The sequence below is a fragment of the Pagrus major genome, chromosome 8, assembly GCF_040436345.1.
Source record: "Pagrus major chromosome 8, Pma_NU_1.0".
Classification (NCBI taxonomy): domain Eukaryota; kingdom Metazoa; phylum Chordata; class Actinopteri; order Spariformes; family Sparidae; genus Pagrus; species Pagrus major.
Window position 1 is genome coordinate 29,145,751 of NC_133222.1, and position 11,251 is coordinate 29,157,001.

The window sequence follows — 11,251 nt, forward strand, 5'->3', positions numbered from 1 at the left end:
AGTTTAGTATATTAGCACGCTAACTTTAGCTACTCTTTAGCTATTTCAATCTTTCCCCGATAGGTGAGTCTGCTGACATTGTCATCCCTCGAGCTAGCTGTCTGCTAGCGTGGCACCAACACTCAAACATTTACTTCAGTTTTTAACCACGGTAGGTATTACACTCATCTTTGACTGAAGTTGGGGGAGAAGTTGAGGGTAACATTACTTGTTGCTAAATATTGATTGCATTTTCAACCCAAAGGTAATATCAATTAAGACGGTAAGTCCTAACTGAGAATCAAGTTCATGGTTAGGAGCTGACTGTAAAAGAATGAGCTGGCAGTGATACCAGCCCAGTGGTGGTTGAATATAATAACAAGTGAGCTTTCACGCTACTGAAGTATAGGGTTCACTTTATATATTATATTCATAGTACTACATGAAAATCAAAACACTACAAGTCTGAAGTAGTTCTATTTCATCGAGATATTCTGCCACACTGTACATTTACATCCAGCTTTCACTAGCTTGGTTGACGAAAGACTCAAATTATTTCAATTGTAAGTATTTTCTAATAAGATAAGCCTCATGGGCTACATTTCACTCATAGATCATACTATAAAATAGTGCTTTATTTGACTTGGTAGAAAGAAGATAAAGCCTGAGCAAAGGACAGCAAAGACCATTTCCCCACTAACTTTAATGGCCAAGTATGTTGTACAGAAAAGGAATTTGACTTTTAACATTGCTCTAAATCTACTTAAACAGGACTTGACATAAACAGAACAAGGACAACAAAGTTGAACATATAAGCTAAAGATAGACAGGACTATCATGCACATAAGTATGTGAAAAAATAGATTGTGAATATGCATATATGTATGATGCCTTTATTTATGACTGATCATTCAAGCTGCTCACTATTACACTACTCCCAGATAGCAAAATTGTTGCACCCCAGATCTGGCCCACTTCAGACATGTCATTCTGCCCACATACCACGTGGAATGATGGCACTGAATTGCTAGGCAAATAAACTACAACTGGCCCAAGTCTGGGCCAGATCCAGCCCACCAGAATAAACCAGCAATGGTCCAGATCTGGGTCATTTCTGGTATATTCAGTTCGTTCTCGGCTGACTTGGTCATGCTATAGCCTGCTAGTGGCTCAGATCTGGCAAATAGGACTGGACCGCCCAACTGCCACCATTCCATTGCTATCTGGGTTATGTTAGCCCTTATTTAAATACAAGCTTTTATAGAAGATGTTGTCTGCATTAACCTTTTATGAAAACAGAACCTTATAGGAGACCATGTAGGAGTCACAGTAGGCATGTAGTATCTGGTCCACAGGGCTGTAGTTCAGGGACAAAATGTTGGGATACATCTTTCTGATGAAGATGCCAAGGTTGAACCTCTCTACCCCTGTGGTAGTGTCAAACGAATAGAAGATCTCCTCCGTTTCTTTGTCGATAAACCGTGTTGCGTAGAGCACACCACACACCATAAAGGTGTTGGTTACGCCCTGCTTGTAGACTGAGGTGTGCCAGGTTTGGCCAAGTCTGAACTGTTCATCGTCCTCCAGCTTGGACAGCACTAGGTTTCCAAAGTCCTGGTTGGTGGTGTAGATCACCCAGATGCCTGACTCATCTGTAGCCAGGTCCAGGTCTGTGAACGGGTAGCATTCCTCAAGGTGACAGAAGTTACCCTTTGAGTTATACCTGAAAAACACAGAGGATAGAAGTGATGTTTTCTTTTAAGAAATGAAGATTTTGAAAATACTGTATCTGTATACTGTGTGTACATAATGTGGAAATCTGTATCTTAGTTTTCTTTGGCTCATTATGCTACAGTATGCTGTGATTTGGCATATGAATCATTTTAAATGTATATAATAATATTTTACAAAGTTTTAATTCACACATTCATTTTAGTCTTATTGTCGTATTGTTCTTATAAAACTTCAGAATTCAAAACCCATTCAAACAATGAAGCAGTGTACCTGGTGCCTTTGGGTAGTTTTATGTTGGTCACAGTTTTGGAGGTGAGGTTGAATCGACAAACTTCATCTTGGTTGTAACAGTTGTAGTACAAGGCCCCTCTATACATGACAACATTTGGACCCTGGATGGTGTTGTCGGTTGGGTTAGATGGGCTGATCTCGACATTTCCTGGAAGAAGATAGAAGAAGCAAGAGAGAAGGAAGTGAATGCAAACATAAGTAAGTTTTGTTATCATTTCTTAATATAAAAGGGAGCAATAAATATTATTTTAGATGTTTTTTTAAGGATAAGTCTGATGATGTCTTATCATCAGAAAGTCCCATGAAAAGACCCAAACAGTGAATGATAATGCAGGTATTGTCCACCATTGTTGTCCAGAAACGTATACAAACAAAACCCTGTTGCACAGGCTAGCAGATTCTGACTAAACAAGTTCTCTACCTGGGGTGCTCTGCCCAACAATGAGAGCGCTTAGGCTGGAGTAGAGACGGACGTAGTGGGCGTATCTGTCACTGGAAGTCATCATCACCAGCCAATACCAGCTCTCCTTCCCAGCCTCTGGTTTGGGATCCCGACCCCAGGCCCCATACTTATAGGACCCAGGATATTCTCCTTCTATGAACTTCCTCGGCCCGGTAATGTTGCGGAACTGACCGCGGGGACAGTTACCTTGGGAGAAAATACAAAATGAAACAAAGAGAAATTGTGCAGATGTAGATAAACTACACCAATACAGCTGTGAGCGAGGCGTCCACTAGTTGATAATTACTTCCTAATTGTGGTGATTGGTCCTGAGAGCTTCCCACAGTTCATTTATAACCTACATTGGCTCTTAGTGGGGAGGGCCCTTCACAGCTGTTAGTGACAATTTCTGGTGCAGACACTGGACAGAGAACCACAATGTCCTCTGATGTTGGATGTACTTTTGCTGGAGGTCTGGTCACAACTGATTTTGCTCAGGTAAAACAAAATTAGAGTAAAAGTAGTAAAGTAGTAAAATTTCACATCAGTAAATAGACACAAAAAAGCAATAGCTACATAACCATAATAATAAGTTTAAAAACAATCTCCCCACAGTCTGTTGTGTAGTGCGGTTTGAGGACATACCATGTGGAGGCTGACTGGGTTGCGTGGTGGGGCGTTTATCTCTGCACTTGGTCAGGTTGCTTTTCAGAAGCTGGTTTTCTCGTTGTCTCTTAACCACCTGCATGGTGTCGAACGTCTCCAGCTCGTCCATCTCTGCTTTTAGGTCCTCCAGCTGAGAGACAGTTGGAAAGAATGCCCTTGAATTCAGCATTACCTGAAAACTATACTGGCTTTTCCATTGATGAAAAAAAATATATATAACGCATAAGATTAGGACCACATATTAATCAATTAACTTGTTGCTTGTTAGCATACATATTAATAGCATATTGACTGCTTATTAGTGATTATAAAGCACTTACTTAAGCACTTAGAATGTAGTTGAAAATCACAGTTTTTGGGGGTTTCCAAAATATTCAGGTGTATATTTATGATAACCTTTTCATGTCTATCTTTATTCTTTTTTTTTCCTTTCTTGTCCTCTTTTTCCTATCTTTGCTAACATAAGATATCATATTATTTATACTTAAAAATGTCAAACTTTACCACCAAATTTAAAACAATATTTCTTGCCTAGACAATAGAGCTTCTATGTGGAATTAGTTTTTTAAAAATAAACTGAATAAATACTGATACAGTTTTGAAATTTGAAAAACATTTTGTCTGAATATCTGATAAAAATACAAACTGAAATGTTAGCAGCCCTCTATAAATGTATCTGGTCAACAGGGGGCTCTGCATCAGTACACACCTTTTACATTGTGTTTTTTGGCTCAAATGTTCATGATGAATATATTACTATGAGTACTATGTGATGTGGAAAGCATTGCTCTCTGCCATTGTCACTCTTGATACCACCAGATGGCGGCAAAGGTAGAAACTGTGTTACCTACACATATTGTTTTTCAGCCTACATTAATTGTGGGCTACTTTGACCAGGCTGTAAACTGTATACTGTGTATAAAGTACAATTTTAAGTGCAGAATTAATATTATATGAGTAATTTTTATGTTTCATTTCTGCTATACAACCAAAAATCAATGTATACTTTAAGCAGATTTGCACATAGACGCTGCATTCTTCAATGATGCCACCAGTTAGCAGCTGGTGCTTGTCTCTCTGTGTGAATGTACCTGTTTGGTGGCATTAGTAGTAAGATGCTGGTGTTCCAGGGTGGTGCTGTTAAGCTTGTCCATGAGTTGCGTGATCTCCAGCAGTTCGTTCTCTATCACCTGCAGGCTGATAACTCCATAGAGCTCTCCGTCATCTTCCCTCTCCAGGATCGACACATCTTCCTGCAGCCGGGGCAGACGTCGTTCCAAACCCAGCAGCAGACTCTCCAGCTCCAGAGTCTGCAGAGAGAGGAGACACCACTCAGGACTCCTTCAACATCAACGCATAAACACATAGTTTTTGTTTATTAAATTACTATTATTACATATTATTACAGTTTTATAGCTGCTGAGGGAGGTTGTGTTCTTGTCTGGTGTAGAAAATAACGGTACCAGTTACCTTCTGTGGGTTGATGTTAGTGTTGCATCTTGATGCATTGTCCTCCGCTGCGCTGAGTTTGTCATGAGGGAATGGCCTCTCTGAATTAGTAAACTCACACACACACTTATCACGTGAAGGTGCCTGAAATCAAGAAGATCAAACACGGCATGTAACAAAAAAAATACTGAATAAAGTCATCTAAGAAAAGAATAGTAGTCACGTTATGCATTTGTGTTTTCTTACCTGTTGGGTGAAGGTGATCAGAGCACACAGAGGAACGATCACATAGAGCTTCATGGTGGATCAGAGTCCAGAGCTCAATGAAACAGTCCCTGACCGCAGTTCAAATATGACTGCAGCAGCAGCTTCTAACTTATGAACACTCCCACTAACATCTACGTGTGAGAAGTGAACGTGTATGTCTGTTTGTGATGTGTCGTTATAGTACATAATGGGATAACTTCCTCCTTGTGGTTGGAATTGATTTACATATAAGTTAAAGGTTGATACACAGATGCAACTTTAGCAAAACTGAAAGATATGGGGAACTAAAATTTCTTGATTTCTTATGGAAAAAAAACTTGTTGAGTTTATTCATCTTTATTGCTTGTCTAAATTCAGGGTGGGTGGTCCTTGGACTTTGAATGGATTTCACTGCATCAAGTTTTCAAGCAAATTCATATCAGGCTATGATGTACATTTAAAATCTGACTCATGCTGCTCTGTGCTGTGACTCAGCTGCTGTTGTTGTACAAAGCAGACACTTTCAGTTTGTAATTACAGTGCCTGTCATCTGACTTAATATTGATACATCGCTTTCATTTGATAAACCTGGATGCAAAAATTAACTGAGCAGGTTTGACAATGTGTAACTAAAGCAAAATGATGTAATCAGTGTGATATCAGTGTATGCCTTACCCACATATAACACGGGTTGGCACGCACTACCACGGCTAGTCTACTATCTTTATATATGTTCCTCTCACATCCACTGTGGATACTGACGGTGGCCGGTCTTCCGCTTACAGGTGACCCTTCACTGAAGAGATCCAAGTGACCATTAAATGTGGTAAGATCATTAGCGTAGCCTCACACATGATGGGGGCAATCTTGCTTTGGAGGTTTGTGATGGTCTGGATTGCTTGCCACATATTTTAGTGCTGTTGGGGCTGAGGTCCTCTTTGCCTCCCTGCTACCAGATTTCAGTCTTGCTCTGGTGGTGTTGTATGTTTCCTTGTCATCCTACAGAAAGGCAGCTATTTTGACTCTGGATGGATCCCTCACCTTATCATTCATTCAGGCCCTCTGGTTGGGGAATCATTTTATTGTCTTTGGGATTGTCAGTACTCGTAGCTCCATCTGTTCTCATATGAACCTTTTTTTTTTAGAACTAGACAGTCTGTGCAGACCGGAGATCGTTGGTCCTTCAGACCGCAGTGATGATATTTGAAGATGGGAAGTTAATCAAAATGTTGAAGAGAAAGTGTCTTTTTTGGTTGTGGGTTTGCAGAGATGCACGTACAGTGTCAGTCCTGAAGATGCGGTGAAGGATTCAGGAACAGAAAGTCACTACTCTGCACGGGGCTCACAATAAATAAACAGAAGAAATAACACACCGGAACAGACTGCAGCATTTTTCTTACATGTTTAATTCTGTGGTTTTGTTATGGGTCAGTGGCATATACACCAGAAAAAAGTGTTTTTTCAAAAACTTCAAATAACAGGCATAAAAATGATCGACTTTTGTTCTACCAACTCTCATCTTTATAGAAACATGTTATTTTTAGATTTTCAATTGGAATCAGAATTTATGTGACAATTTGTTGTATTAGTGCCTAAAATCGTCATATGGCGTGACATGAAAATAATTGTATATAAAATGAAAATGGATTATACCTTTCTTAAGTTACTCACTTTATCAAAGTCCTTTATCATAACTAAACTGTGATCCATTATAGTTTTGTGAAAATTAATTAAATTTGTGTATTTTTTTCTAAATCATTGCTCAATGTGAGACCTATGTCGTCAGTCTTTCAACTTATTTTCTATTTATTGTGACAAACCTTGCTATAAAATTATAAAAATATTTGTGACTCTTGCTCAAACTATTTTCTATGTATTCCATGAACATTTTCACATTTTATCATTAATAAAGGTATGTTATTTTCACAATTTGGAATGTCACACCACATGATATAGTGTCACACCGTATGATCATGTCGCCATGTGTCAATGCAAAACATGTATTAACCTACCTATTGGTGAGTACTGATCACTCATATGGCAGGAAATATTAATTAGGGTTGAGATGAGATGAGAGTCTCTGCATTTCATAACTGCATTCCTCTTAGTTGCACTGCCTACAGTGTTCTAGTCCAATGATATTTTAGAAATCATGTATTGCCAGGCTTCAAGAAATCTGCCCCAAGGCCTTTTGAATCAACAATGAAGGCACCCTCTAAAACCCTCCCTCAGACCTTCCTATTGGTCAACGAATGGAAACAGACCGTTGTCGTTTACTTTTCTTTTCTTTGCCTCAGCAACTCCTCTCTCCTCGCAGGGTGTCATTATTTGCCTCAAGCTGACAAAAGAAAAGGGACTGTATGGTTTAAGACGAAGACAAAACATTGTTTAGACTTAAACAGCATTGTAAAGTTTCTGTGAAGGGGTCTGCTGTGTCTGTCTGATAAACTAGAAATCTGTATCACCGAATAAAACTAAACTAAACTAAACACAATCTATTGTGGATAATTACAGCTTTTATGTGATGATGGATGCAAACAAATGTTTAAAAGGACAAAACATACATTAGACTTTGTTATTTATTGTTATATCTGCAGGAAATTACAATTCGTATCATATGGTGTGACAATCAAAATCATATGGCGTGACAGGCAGACAGGTCACACCATATGATAAAGAGTCACACCATAGTATGTTTTCTGCACTTAGCACAACCTTGAGTCTTGTAGCTACACATTAACATGCTAACAAGATGCTAGCTATAACGAAGCAACATAGATTTACATGTAATTATGACAAAAAAATAAAATTTCTTTTGCATTTCTATGAAAAATGTGTCACACCAAAAGACATCTGGAAGTGGGACTTTTTTCAGAGTGCCAACAAAATCTGATTTATTGAAAACACAAAAATGATAACTCACCTCAGAAACCTGTCATGGTCTGGTATTAATAGTACTGAACAACCTTGCTGAAGAAGGACCTCTCATTCCCAAGGATGTCAAAACAGTTGCCCGTTGAAATATCCCAAAATAGTGTCACACCATATGATTTTGATTTGTGTGACAAAATCTTTTTGATCAGAACTGACTCAAAACATTATGCTTGGACTTTGAAAAGAGTAGGCTCACAAATAGACATCTGTATTATTTTTCTGTATTGTTTTGAGAATTTTTGCATTTATTTTTCTTAGCTTTATTCAAGTTCTTATTTTGAGAAACAAGTGTCGGACAGTCACACCATATGAGTTTTGTTATGTTTGGTTGAAAATTCTGAAAAAATGAGTGATGAACTGTTGTAATGTTGAGTATGTTCGCATAAAGCATAATCTTCTGCACAATACTGAGAAGGTTTTTGACAAATATATTTTATATTTATACATGTTTGACAATGAAGACAGCAAAACTGCCATGTCACGTCACACACCCATATACAGGCAATGTTTTGTTTGGTAACTACAGCAGTCGTGCATTCTACATTGTTTTAAGTGTACCATATACACTAAAGTGTTTAAGTGATCAGTCCTTTGAAAACTGTATATCCTACTGTACTGCTCCAGAGATTTCAACAAAACAATAGGTTAACAATACCCTCCTGGTTTTCTGTTTTCTATTCAGCCTGCTATGATATTGAGATATAAAATAGTTAAAAAGAAAAGAGAAAATGAGTTGTACTTTAATAGGAAGGGAAAGAGGGATGCATGGGATAAATAACGCATAGATAAAAGTGTGCAGGAGTGGTCAAAATCCTAGACACAGAGAAGTGACACTTAACATTACAGATACTTTAAGAGGGTCAATTTGGTCAATTCCAATTTAATTGCTTTAAAGTGATAGTGCCTGAGTTAGCAAGAAAATCTTTTAACAAAATACAAGTACAAAACATATCTTTTCTTTTAAGATTACTAACAGTAACACAGCAAAAACGTTTACTACCGTGCGTTTACAAGTATAGCTACAGTGCTTTATGTAAGGTAATTACCTTAAACTAGAGGAATAGTAATGGGAGTGTGTGATGTGATTTGGATTTAGTTATTTGCGTTAGCCACAAGAGGTCACTGCATCCTGGGAACAGCATACGTGTTACAGCTGGGGCTTCCATGTCAGAGTTTGTTGTATGTTTTGAGATAGCTAAGTCGCAGCAGCTAAGATGCTATGTGCTAGTATGTTCATGGACGACTACCAATGATAATAAAGGGTCAAGTTAAACTGTGTGAGTCATTAAACTTCATGACAGAGAGGAATGAGGAAAACCACACGCGGCTCTTGCACTCACTCGTGAGGAAGCAGAGCGCAATCCCCCCTAGCGGAGCCCCGAGGCATTACCAAGCGATCACTGAACAATCAAACCACTCACACAAGAATCTACATAAGCATTCTCTGTTCCTCTCTTTTTATCTCACTGGCTGCATACCTTAAAAATACAATACTAGTACGCATTTACAACCAATAATGAGATGACATGTTATGAACAAATAATACTGCCATAACTGTACCAATGGAAAATTAAATCAACTTATTGAAATGAAATATTTCACCTGGAGATGAGTTTCTCTTCTCTGTCACAGAATACCAATAACAAATGCCCCAGCTCCCTTTTTGTTCTCTGTGTTAAACTCATCAGCGTAGCCTCACACATGATGGGGGCAATCTTGCTTTGGAGGTTTGTGATTGTCTGGATTGCTTGCCACATATCTTTAGTACTGTTGGTGTTGAGGTCCTCTTTGCCTCCCTGCTACCAGCTTTCAGTCTTGCTCTGGTGGTGTTGTATGTTTCCTTGTCATCCTACAGAAAGGCAGCTATTTTGGCTCTGGATGGATCCCTCACCTTATCATTCATTCAGGCCCTCTGGTTGGGGAATCATTTTATTGTCTTTGGGATTGTCAGTGCTCGTAGCTCCATCTGTTCTCATATGAACTTTTTTTTTTTAGAACTAGACAGTCTATGCAGACCGGAGATCGTTGGTCCTTCAGACCGCAGTGATGATATTTGAAGATTTGAAGTTAATCAAAATGTTGAAGAGAAAGTGTCTTTTGTGGTTGTGGGTTTGCAGAGATGCACGTACAATGTCTGTCCTGAAGATGCGGTGAAGGATTCAGGAACAGAAAGTCACTACTCTGCACGGGGCTCACAATAAATAAACAGAAGAAATAACACACCGGAACAGACTGCAGCATTTTTCTCACATGTTTAATTCTGTGGTTTTGTTATACAGGCAATGTTTTGTTTGGTAACCACAGCAGTCTCGATTCTACATTATATGGTACCCTTAAAACAAAGTGTTTAAGTGATCAGTCCTTTGAAAACTGTATAATCCTACTGTACTGCTCCAGAGGTTTTAACAATACAATAGATTAACAATTACCCTCTCAAAAGTCAGATGAATGATAACAACTAGCAAGCACCTGTTTTTAGAATATCTGATACTGCTATATAGACTGAACCTAGCTTCCTAACATCTGAGCATATTTTAGCTTAGATTGCAGACAAATTAAGCAGCATCTCTGTTCTCTGGTTTCCTGTTTCTATTCTGCCTGCTATGATGTTGAAAAAAAAAATAGCTAAAAAGTAAAGAGAAAATGAGTTGTACTTAAATAAGAAGGGGAAAAGGGATGCATGGGATATATAATGCACAGATGAAAGTGTGCAGGATTGATCAAAATCCTAGACACAGAGAAGTGAAACTTTGCACTACAGATTCTTTAAGAGGGTCAATTTAGTCAATTCCAATTTAATTGCCTTAAAGTGATACTGGCATGTGTGGTAAACAGATATTTAATTACCTGATTTATGTGTATGTAACTATGTATGATTGTGCAATATTATTTTAAATTTGTTTAATTTACAAGAAATGATATTGCTAATTCTTTTTGTGTTTTCTGTGCCTTCTTTATAAATTGTTTATAGTATAGTTCACTTGATGACAATGAATCCTATTTTATAAGCTCATCATGTCTGTAAAATCTTAATATACATAATAACTACTAACTAAGTAACTACCTGAAAATATGGTAATATTCAGTGGAATCTTCACACATAAATTATGGACATTTAATACAAATTACTGAAGGTCCCCAGTTATAGCTGTTGATAGCTGTTTATGCATATTCTACAACTTCTTACTGCAAGCTGAGCTCAGTTTTAGGTCCACTGACTATGTTACTTTGTGCTGTTTACAAGGTTCATTATTAAAGGTGGGTCAGCTTTTATATGAATTATTTATTTTAAAATACCCTCTGCTCCCAGCAGTCTTTCAACCAAACCAAACTCCATTCCTCCAAAAGCATGTAGTTTATGATCAAGCCATTGTTCAATCTACAAACAATATAGGTGCACATATTATTTACTCTGTGATGAACTGTGATAAAGTGTTTGCCACAGATGGACATGTTATGACTGATCACGTCCCACAGTTTACCATTTTAATCCTCCCTGTGCTGAAGCCA

General features: G+C 38.1%; 1 protein-coding gene across 1 annotated transcript; it reads right to left on the reverse strand.

Annotated features, from left to right (window-relative positions):
* Positions 1-921: 921 nt before the first annotated feature.
* LOC141001536 (olfactomedin-4-like) lies at positions 922-4,878 on the reverse strand. The gene is made up of 7 exons (XM_073472643.1): positions 4,808-4,878; positions 4,583-4,705; positions 4,204-4,422; positions 3,092-3,242; positions 2,426-2,653; positions 1,984-2,152; positions 922-1,702 (listed from the first exon to the last, which is right to left on the reverse strand). Exons 1-7 carry the CDS (start codon positions 4,859-4,861, stop codon positions 1,267-1,269), a joined length of 1,380 nt encoding a protein of 459 aa, XP_073328744.1. The 5' UTR covers positions 4,862-4,878; the 3' UTR covers positions 922-1,266.
* Positions 4,879-11,251: the final 6,373 nt, after the last annotated feature.